At 37.3% G+C, this 12,090-nt stretch overlaps 1 protein-coding gene and 1 long non-coding RNA gene across 3 annotated transcripts in view; one reads left to right on the forward strand and one right to left on the reverse strand.

The window, feature by feature from the left end:
* The window catches only part of VPS8 (VPS8 subunit of CORVET complex), a 268,885-nt gene that overhangs the window by 103,359 nt on the left and 153,436 nt on the right, over positions 1-12,090 (forward strand). Inside the window, 3 exon segments of the mRNA XM_025451499.3 lie at positions 8,727-8,769; positions 10,163-10,235; positions 10,524-10,643. Of these exon segments, the coding sequence (XP_025307284.3) occupies positions 8,727-8,769; positions 10,163-10,235; positions 10,524-10,643 (236 nt within the window).
* LOC125754293 (uncharacterized) overlaps positions 1-12,090 on the reverse strand; it is a 176,151-nt gene that overhangs the window by 44,819 nt on the left and 119,242 nt on the right. The window lies entirely within an intron of this gene.

The raw sequence follows: 12,090 nt of genomic DNA on the forward strand, positions 1-12,090 counted from the left end.
TTTTCTGCATATATTAAGATAATCTTGTGGGGTGTCCTTTACATGATCTATAAGATTTGGTTGATTTTTATATGTTAAGCCAATCTTACATTGTTGGGATAAATTCCCCCTTGGTCTTGGTGTATTCATCTTTTATAGATGCTGCTGGATTCAGTTTGCTATTTTTTTTTTTGTTTTTGAGGATTTTGTGTCTGTATTTATAAAGGATATTCTTTAGTTTTATATTCTTTTTATGTCTTTTTCCTGGTATCAAGTATATTTGATATCTTGGTATACTTGCATCGTGGAATGGGTTGGGAAGTGTTCTCTCTTGTGATCTTTGGAAGAGCTTATGAGGGATTGGTATTCTTAAATGTTTGGTAGAATTCAGGGGTGTCTGGATGGCTCAGTCAGTTGGGCATCTAACTCTGAGTTTTGGTTCAGGTCGTAATCTCAGAGTTATAGGATGGAGCCCCAGGTTGGGCTTCATGCTCAGTGGGGTCTACTGGAAATTCTCTCTCTTCTCCCTTTCTCTCAGCCCCTCACCCCACTCATGCTCTCTCTCTCTCTTTCTCTCTCTCCCTCTCTCTTTCTCTCTCTCCCTCTCTCTCTCTAAAAATAAATCTTTTAAAAAAAGGGGTGCCTGGGTTGCACAGTTGGTTAAGTGTCTGACTCTTGGTTTCAGCTCAGGTTGTGATCTTAGTGTAATGGGATTGAACCCTGGGTGAGCCTCCTTGCTCAGCATGGAGTCTGCTTGTGTTTCTCTCTCCCTCTGCTCCCTACCCCTCTTTCATGCACTCTCTAAAATAAATAAATCTTCAAAAAAAAAATGTTTGGTAGAATTCATTAGTGAAGACATGTGAGCCTGGGATATTCTTGGTTGGAAGTTTTAAGTTCAGTCTTTTTGCTTGTTGTAGTCTATTCAGATTATCTATTTCATTTTCAGTCAGTGTTTGTAGTTTGTGTGTTTCTAGGAATTTATCCATTTCATCTGTGTTATCTAATTTGTTGGCATATAGTGCTTAAGGTATTCTTTTGTAATTCCTTTTATTTTTATAAGGTCAGTAGTGATATCTCTTCTTTTATTACTGATTTGAGTAATTTGAGCCTTCTCTCTTCTTGGTCTGTCAGCTAAAGTTTTGTCAATTTTGTTGGTCTCCAGAGAACCAATTTTGACTTTACTGATATTTTTTATTTCCCTTTCACCTTTCATTTATTTTAGCATTAATCTTTAATATTTACTTCCTTCATCTTATTACTAATTGGGTTTGATTTGCCCTTTCTTTCTTTTGTTTTAACTTTTTGGAATATTTTTTAAAAATTTTTATTTATTTATGATAGTCACACACACAGAGAGAGAGGCATTGACACAGAGGGAGAAGCAGGCTCCATACACTGGGAGCCCGATGTGGGATTCAATCCCGGGTCTCCAGGATTGTGCCCTGGGCCAAAGGCAGGCGCTAAACCGCTGCACCACCCAGGGATCCCTTGTTTTAGCTTTTTGAAGTGGAATTTTAGGTTATTGATTTGAAATCTTTCTTTTTAAAATAGGTGTGTTTTATCTGTAAATATTCTTCTTAGTAATGTATTAGCTGCATTCCATAAATTTTGGTATGTTGTGTCTTTATTTTCATTCATCTCAAAGTAATTGTTAATTTTCCTTGTGATATTTTTTTTAAGGATGTTAATTTCAGGATGTCTGTGATTTTCTCACATTTCCTTCTGATACTGATTTCTCATCTTATTTCATTGTACCCATAGAACATACTTTGTATGATTTCTATTGTTTTAAATTCATTGAGACTGACTGACTTAATTTATTTATTATTTTGAGAGGGAGGGAGAGAGAGGGAGCTGGGGTAGGGGCAGAGGGAGAGAGAGAGAATCTCAAGCAGATTCCATGCTGAGCACAGAGCTGGATGTGGGGCTTGATCTGATGACTCTGAGATCAAGACCTGAGCTGAAATCAAGAGTCGGATGCTTAAGTAAACCATCCAGGCTCCCCAAGACTTACTTTATAGCCTAATGTAGGATCTGTTCTGGAGAATGTTCCATATGCACTTGAAAATAATGTGTTGAATATGTTTTGTTATTGAGTGGAATATTCTATAGATGTCTGTTAGGTCTATCTGGCTTATAATTTTGTTTAAGATTTCTATTTACTATTCATCTTCTGCTAATTGATCTATCCATTATGGAAAGTAGATTAGTGAAGTCCCCAAGTATTACTGTTGAATTGTTTTTGTCTTACTTTAAGTCTTTAAGTTTGCTTCATCTTATTTTGGAACTTTCATTGCTTCAGCATGCAGCTTATAATTCTGCCTTAACCTTTACTTCCTGCGTATGCAGAGCCTCAGAGTTAGCCATGAGTAGATTAGGGCTTTTCCAGGTCTTTCCTCAATATGTCACAACCCTGTATGTGCACATGTCTTTCTAGAGTTGTGGAAATATGTTGGAACTTTTGAAAGCCCCCTGAAGACTCCCATTCTCCAGTTTCTCCTTTTAAGTTTTTTGTTGAGTTTGTTATTTCATTCTTTTAGTACAACCTCTGGCACCAGTAAAATTAAACAGTTGCACCGATTGTTTTTGAGAGATACCTGGGTGATGGGGGTGGGAGTGTTGATAGTGGTATTTGCACTGAGTAAGCTCTGAGTTGGGACAAAAAAAGACAAACCTTGAGAGTGGAGCTTTTAAGTGAGCTGCCAAATAGGTCACATAGTTGTGCTTCTCTGGGGATGAAGCTTTGGGGGAGCTCCAAGCCCATTTTGTCCCCTCAGGTGGTCACTAGTTTGCTGCTTTGTACCAGGCTGTTGGTTTTCAGAGCTATAGTAAAGTTGGGGAAAGGAGGATAGGACTAAGTAACATTAAAATGCCATAAAGCTCACAGAAATGAAGAATACCTTTGATGGTGTGGGTCATTAATAGACTGGACATAGTTGAGGAAAGAACTTCTCAGCTTGAGGACATAACAAAGTTCAAAAATGAAAAGCCAAGAGAAAGACTGAAAAAAAGCAGAACAGAACATCTAAGTGTTCTGTGGAAACTGTGGAACAACTACAAAAGGTGTAACATACACATAGTGGGAGTATCAGAGGGAAAAGGAAGAAAGAAACAAAGGCAGTATTTGAAGCAATAATAACTGAGGATTTTCCCAAATTAATGTCAGACACCAGACCACAAGCCAGGAAGTTCGGAGAACACCAAGCAGGATAAACGGCAAAAACCAAAAACAAAACTCACAAAAAACCCACACCTTAAATGCAGAAAAGATTCTTTTTCTTTTTAAAATTTTATTTATTTATTCATGAGAGACACAGAGAGAGAGAGAGAGAGAGAGAGAGAGAGGTAGAGATACAGGCAGAGGGAGAACCAGGCTCCATGCAGGGAGCCTGACGTGGGACTCTATCCCGGGTCCCCAGGATCAGGCCCAGGCTGAAGGCGGCGCTAAACTGCTGAGCCACCTGGGCTGCCTTAAACTGCAGAAAAAACAAAGATTCTGAAAGAGGGCAGAGGGAAAAAGAGCTTTACCTGTCAGGGAGCAAAAATGAGAATTACATTCAACTTCTTAGAAACCATGCAAGAAAGAAGAGAGTAAAGTAAATATTTAAAGTGTTGGGAACAAATATTTAAAGTGTTTAGAGAAAAAAAAACCCATCAACATATAATTTTGTACCCTGTAAAATTATCCTTTGAAAGTGAAGGAAAAATCGGCTTTATTAGACACCAACATGCAGGAAATTTGTTGCCAATAAACCTGTCTTGCAAGAAATGTTTAAAAAAAAAAAAAAGGTTCTTTAGAGAGAAAGAAAATAATATAGGTAAGAAATTCAGATCCAGGGCAGCCCCGGTGGCTCAGTGGTTTAGCGCCGCCTTCAGCCCAGGGTATGATCCGGGGACCCAGGATCGAGTCCCACGTCAGGCTCCCTGCATGGAGCCTGCTTCTCCCTCTGCCTGTGTCTCTGTCTCTCTCTCTCTGTGTCTCTCATGAATAAATAAATCTTAAAAAAAAATTCAGATCTAAGAAAGAACATCATAGAAATTAGTAAGTGAAGGTAAAACAAAAAATTTTATTTTTCTTATAATTTTTTCCCCAAAGAATTGTAAAATTTACTGTATAAGTATTGTAGCTTTTCAGAATGACATCATTGCCACTAATTATTATTGATACATGGCAGACGATTTCCTGAGGCCTGTGGATTGGTATCCAAATAGAAACTTATGCAGCACATGGGTGCTATTCCCAGCCAGAGTTTACATGAGTTTAACTTGAACAGAGCTTGGGAAACAGAACTGTAAAGGATAGCAGTTCCAGCGCCAAGAACACAACATAAAAGTGACACCACCATAGAATCAGGCAGGCAAATGAGGATACATGTCCTGCACTCCTATGCTATAGCAGAATTTAAAGTGCAGTTTCCAAAAAAAGAAAAACACAAAACAAAACAAAACCCCTTTTTCTGCCTTATCAATGGGATATTTTATGGATCTGGAAGCTTTGTGTTGCATGTATAAAAAAGTTTCTGAAATTCAATTCACAGAGGAGACAAGGACAGGGAATAAACTCGATTCTTGCCCTCCCCTGGTGTGTTCACTAGACATAGGGGCCAGAGCGGAGGAGTTTCATCTCTTTGCAAAAAAAAAAAACAATAATAACTGGACTCGGGGGTGGGGGTGGGGGCATAAATGGATGGCTGTTAGTGCCCCTTGCTAAGCTGGTCTGCAGAGACCTGGGCTGTGAGGGAAATGATCATTCTAAGTAAAATATGAGACAAAGGAGAAATCTCAAGAAATTTGTTTTTAACTAAATGAAAATAACTTATAATTTGCGAGATGCAGCAAAAGCAGTGCTCTGTGGGAAATTTATAGCATTGAATGCATCTATTAGAAAGGAAGAAAGACTTAAAATCTAAGCTTCTTGTTTAGGAATTTAGAAAAAGAAGAGCAAATTACGTCCAAAATGAGCAAAGAAAAGAAATAAACGTCAGAGCAGAAATCCATGAACTCAGAGAAAATTGTTGACTTTTTTGAAAAGCATTTTTTGAAAAGATCAGTAAAATTGGTTAGCCTGTAGCCATGCCAACAAAGAAAAAAACACACAAATTACTAATATTAGAAATGAAAGAAAAGATAGATACAGATCCCATGGATATTAAAAGGATAAGAAAGGAATATTATGAATACTTCCATGTCCACAAATTTGATACCCTCATGAAATAGACCAGTTCTTTGAAGGATACAATTTGCCAAAACTTACACAAGATTAAGTTGACAATCTGCATAGGCCTACATCTATTACAGAAATTGAATCGATTATTAATAACCTCCTCAAACAGAAGTGCCAGGCCCAGATGGGTTTCACTGGTATATTCTACCAAATATTTAAGGAAGAAATTATACCAATTCTCTTCAATCTCTTCTAAAAGCCAGAGCTAAGGGAATACTTCTAACTCATTCTGTGAGGCCACCATTACCTTAATTACCCTAATAGCAAAATCAGACAAAGACGTTATAGAAAATAAAACTTCAGACAAGTATGTTTCATGAGCATAGATGTAGAAACCCTCAATAAAATATCACCAAATTGAATCCAAGAATGTATAAAAAGAATTATTCACTACAACTAAGTAAGATATACCCAGGTACAAGGCTGCTTTAGCATTTGAAAATTAATTAATGTGTTCCATTCCATCAATAAGCAAGAGATGAAAATCTTATGATCATAGCAATAGATGCAGAAAAAGCATTCGACAAAATCTGATACCCATTCATGAAAAACTCTGAATAACTTAGGAGTAGAGGAAAACTTTCTCAACTTGATAAAGAACATAAATCCTAGAGGAGAACACAGGCAGCAACCTCTTTGACCTCAGCAGCAACTTCTTGTTAGACACATCTCCAAAGGCAAGGGAAACAAAGGCAAAAATGAACCACTGGGACTTCATCAAGATAAAAAAAATTTGCATAGCAAAGGAAATAGTTGACAAAACCAAAAGACAACTGGCAGATTGGGAGAAGATATTAGCAAATGACATATCAGATAAAGAGGTAGTATCCAAAATCTATAAAGAACTTATCAAACTCAAAACCCAAAGGACAAATAATCCAATCAAGAAATGGGCAGAAGACATGAATGGACATTTCTCCAAAGAAGACGTACAAACGGCCAACAGATGCATGAAAAAATGCTTAACATCACTTGGCATCAGGGAAGTACAGATCAAAACCACAATGAGATACCACCTCACACCAGTCAGAATGACTAAAATTAACAAGTCAGGAAATGACAAATATTGACAAGGATGCAGAGAAAGGGGAACCCTCTTATACTATTGATGGGAATGCAAGCTGGTACAGCAACTCTGGAAAATAGTATAGAGGTTCCTCAAAAAGTTGAAAATAGAGCTATCCTACAACCCAGCAATTACACTACTGGGTTTTTACCCTAAAGACACAAATGTAGTGATCTGAAGGGGCATCTGCACCCCAGTGTTTATAGCAGCAATGTCCATAATAGCCAAACTATGGAAAGAGCCCAGATGTCCATCAACAGATGAATGGATAAAGATGATGTGGTATATATACACACAATGGAATACTACTTAGCCATCAAAAATTGAAATCTTGCCATTTGTAAAGATATGGATAGAACTAACTAGAGGACATTATGCTAAGCAAAATAAGTCAATCAGACAAAGACAGTTATATGATCTCACTCATTTGTGAATTTAAGAAACAAAACAATCATGGGGAAGAGAGGAAAAAAATAAAACAAGATGAAATCAGAGGGGTAAATAAGCCATAGAGACTCTTAATCATAGGAAAGAAATAAAGGTTGCTGAAGGGGAGGGGATGAGGGGATGGTGTAATTGGGTGATATTAGGATATTAAGGAGGGTACATGATGTAATGAGCACTGGGTATTATATAAGACTGATGAATCACTGACCTCTACCACTGACCTCTACCAGTAATACATTATATGTTAATTTATTGAATTGAAATTTTCAAAAATGGGTTATCTGAAAGACATCTCACCAAAGAAGATAAACAGAGGTCAAGTAAGCATATGAAAAGATGTTCAATATCATTAGGACATTAAAATTAAAACAACAGTGAGATACCACTACATGTCTATTGGAATGGCCAGAATCTGTAACACTGGCAACACCCAAGTTCTGGCAATGATGTGCAGCAACAGGAATTCTCATTCACTGCTGGTGGGAATGCATAATGGTACAGCCACTGTGGAAGATAGTTTGGCAATTTCTAACAAAACTAAACATACTTATGCTGTATGATCCAGCAGTCATGCTTTCATATTTAAAAAACCTGCACGCAGATGTTTATAGCATCTCTCTTTATAATTGCCCAAACTAGGAAGCAACCAAGATGTACTTTGGTAGGTGAATGGATAAACTGTGGTACATACATACAATGGAATATTATTTAGCTCTAAAAAGAAATGAAGTGTCAACCCATGAAAAGACATGGAAAGTGTCTTTTAAAAGTGGAAACTTTTAATGCATATCACTAATGAAAGAAGCCTATCTGAAAAGGGTACATATTGTCTGAAAAGGGTACATATTGTCTGATTCCAATTATCCGACATGCTGTAAAAGGCATAACTATGGAGACAATAAAAGAATCCGTGTTTGCTAGAGGTTGATGGAGAGGGAGGCTGAGCATAGAGGACTTTAGAGAAGTGAAACTATTCTGTACAATAATGGTGCTCATCCATCAGCATACATTTGCCAAAACCCATAGAATGCACAACCTTAATAGTGAACTCTAATACAAATTGTGGACTTAATGTGATGATGTATCGCTGTAGATTCACTGATGATAAAGAATGAACCATTCTGGAGCAGATGTTGATAGTGGAGGAGATTGTGTGGCAGGGGGGATAAGTGGGTATATGGGAAGTCTATATTTCCTCTCAGTTTTGCTTTGAACCTAGTGACACTTCTCCAAAAAATAAGGTTTATTAATTTTTAAAAGTTTGGAATTGAAGCAAAATGTAATTATTCATATAATTTCAAGCAGTTCAAGTTTATTTGCACTTAAAACAGATTTGGAATATTTAGAAAGGATTATTGATTAAGAGATGTACACTTGCTTGCATTATGCCTATTCACATATCAAAAATAGAAACTGCAGCTTATTGCTACTAATTACAAATTCCTATAATCTGTACACTATAAGAATTACTGATCACTTTACCCACTCTTGAGACTCCTCCTACTCTGTTCTATGTTGCCCTTAACCCCTTGGCCTAAAACTAATCTAAGTCTTTTAAACATTCGCGAACAGTGGCCTTCTCAGCCCTAGAACACAATAAGTAGTAAGAGTCCATGTTGCAAATGAGAAGACATTATACTTATCCTTTTTTTTTTTTTTTTTTTGAGAAGACATACTTATCCTTATTACTTAATTGGCCATGATCTTTAACTCATCAACTCATTGCCTGTTCTACACCTTCCCCTATTATTGGTTAAGCCAATGATACTTGGCTCTCTACTCTCAGTTGTATGTCTTCTGCTGTTCCCTTGTTTGACTCCTTGATTTTGTCTCTGTGAGAAGGATCTAATGAAAATTCTAAAATGAAGAATTAAAGTGGTCTTATCAAATTGTGTGTTATTTAGGAAGATATTTACCTTAATAGCCAAGCTTTATTTTGTTTGCAAATAAAGATTATATTTCCAAAAAGGTTTTGAGAGAATTGCTGAAGATAACTTTTTTCTATTTTAGATGAGCAAGTTGTTATGGGCAACAAGCTTCTCGTATATATTAGGTAAGAGATTTTTAAAAACTTTATCTGTGTATATGCTTCTTCTATAATTACCCCCCTGTATCCTTAGAGGTACTGTCATCTCCTATCTTTGTAGTGCTTTTCGTGTTTCAGTTTTTGTATGTACAATAATGGTTCTCAGTCATGGGTGATTTTGTCCTCTGTTGGTGAACCCCCAACCCTGTTGTTTAGCAATGTCCAGAGACATTTTTGTTTGTCACAACTGGGGCTAGGGGAGAGATGCTGCTGGCATCTGGTGGGTGGTGGCCAGGAATGTTGCTGAGTCTCTTGCAGTACACAGGGTGGTCCACACAACAAAGAATTATCTCTGTCAAAATACCAATAAGGGCTGAGTTTGAGAAAGCCTGGTGGTAGAATATTTTACTACTGATGGCTCTGTGGAATATATGTTGTTTCTATTTTATATAAAAGGGAAAAAGATGTGTTTAGATCATGAAGTTAATGACAGAGGTTGTGAAATGTCTTATCTCGTTACTCCTTGCAGAGTCTGCAGTCTAAGAATTGTGTCCTGTAGAACTTTTAGATGGATAACTGGCTGCCAGGCTCCAGACACACAGGCGACAATCTGCCAGACCATCATTTTAGCTCCTATCTAGTGTCAGAGTTCACTTTGAGACCTATTTCACACTTGTTATGTTGATTCTTTAGAAGAACATTGCAGCATCTAGCTAGTACTTTATCTGTTACTTTAAACTTCTTAGAATATGCGGTCCCTAATCCATTCAAAATTAATGACTAGTTCCAAAAAGTTTAAATTGGTGCCCCTCCCATCACAAAACGTGGACATATTCAGAAGACGTCTTTATAGTTCAGCCCGCAAGCATAATCCATAAAGCATTAGCTGTAAGGAAGGTCTGATTTAGAGGTAAAACTGTACAGTTAAGTTCTCATCAGGTTTTCCTGTCTCTGAAGACTTGTAATATTGCAGACATTTTCCAGACATTTGTTAGCCTACCTCATTCCCTGTCTGTAATCACTCTTCTTAGACCCACTAGTTTAAAGTCTCTAAGAACTTTACTTTTAACCAGTAAATCATAACGTAATGGTGCCATTAGATTTTTTCTGGTGCTCAGTGTGAGACTTTCAGATAGTCTGTTCTCATTCCTTCTTGTCCGCCTAGTGCAGTCTGGGTTTTTCTTAGGAAAAATAAGAAGAAATGAAAGTGCTCACCCTGTCACAGGATGTGTTATTTCAACACCATCCCTGTTGGCTACAGTTTCTGAACTGGCTCACATCTTGATCAGGTTTGAACTCGATCTGACAAAAGCTGAGCCTGGTTAAAAATCAAGTTAGTATCTTCGGTCTGAGAAACTGTATATTACCTGGAAGTCAGCCCATTATAAGTCACCAAGTCTGTTCTGTTCTTTTCTTCTAGCTGTTGTCTTGCAGGCCGAGCCTATCCTCTTGGTGACATCCCTGAAGATCTTGTTCCCTTGGTTAAAAACCAGGTTGGTGCTATTTCCACAGCATCTTTACAATCTACACTTCTTGCTAAAATGCACAAAAGATGAACTGTAATTGAGGGTTACAGGTGAGAAGCTATCTGCTGTGGTGGGAGAGACCATACTCACCATCACTGCAGCCAGGAATTAGAGCTGAGACAGATTAGAGAAGTTATAACATGGTGGCAAGTTAAACTAAATTGACATGCCTTTATTTTGTCCAACTGGGAATCGTTGCTTCAGCAAGATACTTTGTAAGGAGAGAAAATAATCAACTTTTCTTTCAACCTGCAGGTTTTTGAATTTCTGATTCGCCTGCATTCAGCAGAAGCTTCCCCTGAGGAAGAAATCTACCCCTATGTTCGAACTCTGCTACACTTTGACACAAGAGAATTTCTAAATGTTTTGGCACTGGTAAGAGATAATACGATTTTGAGGGGTTTTTAGAGGAACCAGGGTGATAAACATCCTTCTTTCTATTAAAAAAATCTATGCAGGTGCAATTTTTACGCCCTAAAAGTGAACAGTAATCATTTCAAAATGTTTAATTTTGTTGTGCCACTGATACTTCCTAATTCTTTATCTCCCTTCTTCCCCCCACCGCTTCCCTTCCTCCTTACATATTCCCCCACTGCCCCCGTGTCTCTTTGTCTCTAATACGTACTGATTTATCAAAAAGTTAAAGCAGTATTAGAAATGCAGTACATTTTTGGTTTCATAAGTTATATTAGTTGACATACTGAATATGGAAGAAGAATCTGAAGGACATGACAGTGGAAATCACTGGAGTTTAAATGGAATATGGAAGCTTCCTGCTGAAAAAGCATCCTTATTCATATTTAATTAAAGATGGATTCGGGTGAGCCAGGTTCTCTGTGAAAATGCCCCCAGGGGGATAATTATATAACACATATCTTTACAATTAAATAGTATTAGTGTTTTTTAAAAAGCTTTTGATAACATGGATAGTGTTTATATTATAGTGTTTAGAGAAGCAGCAGATTCACAAATGCATAAAACACAATTGTGAGATGGGCCAAATTTCTCTGCTGATCATACAGTACATTTACAAATTGAATAATATAATAAACTCTTAAACTTTAAAAAATGCCCATGAGAAGGGTAAGATTTCCAAATATATTATACTTTTAATTAGTTTATTTAAATATCTGACTTCAGAAGTGGTAATTTTAATTGTACAGGAAAAAGGGAAAAAAACTTAGAAGTGGAAGTCAGATCTAGTTGGTTTAAGAAACCTTAGACAACCTTAGAGAACATAAGGGTACTTGGTATCTGGCATGTAGGAAAAAAAAAACAAAGTCGTGAGGCAGAGAGTACAGAATGAGTGGTTAGAGAGCAACAAAGAATTTTAAGTAATCTTTTTTTTTTTAAGATTGTATTTATTTATTTATTCAGGAGAGACAGAGAGAGGCAGACACAGGCAGAGGGAGAAGCAGGCTCCATGCAGGGAGCCCAATGTGGGACTCGATCCCAGAACTCCAGGATCACACCCCGAGCTGAAGACTGACGCCCAGCCACTGATCCATCCAGGCATCCCTAATTTTCATTTTTTAAGGGCTCTAGTAACACTGAAGACCATTGGGACTTGTGCTGATATCTGAATTATGATATGAGGATTGATCATAAGGCTTCGGTACAATTTCATTTGCTTAATAAATAGTTGAGTACCTAGTTTATCACATGTACTGTACTACCTGGGAGTGTAACCTTGGCTTACAAAATACAAATCCTGCCTTTGTGGAGAAAGAGGATCGAGACTTTTAGATAAGTAATTACAGCATAGTGTAGTACATGCTATTGGAGAAGTGCAGCATGCCATACCCTATACACACTTAAGAGA

Source organism: Canis lupus, chromosome 34 (assembly GCF_003254725.2).
Source record: "Canis lupus dingo isolate Sandy chromosome 34, ASM325472v2, whole genome shotgun sequence".
Classification (NCBI taxonomy): Eukaryota; Metazoa; Chordata; class Mammalia; order Carnivora; family Canidae; genus Canis; species Canis lupus.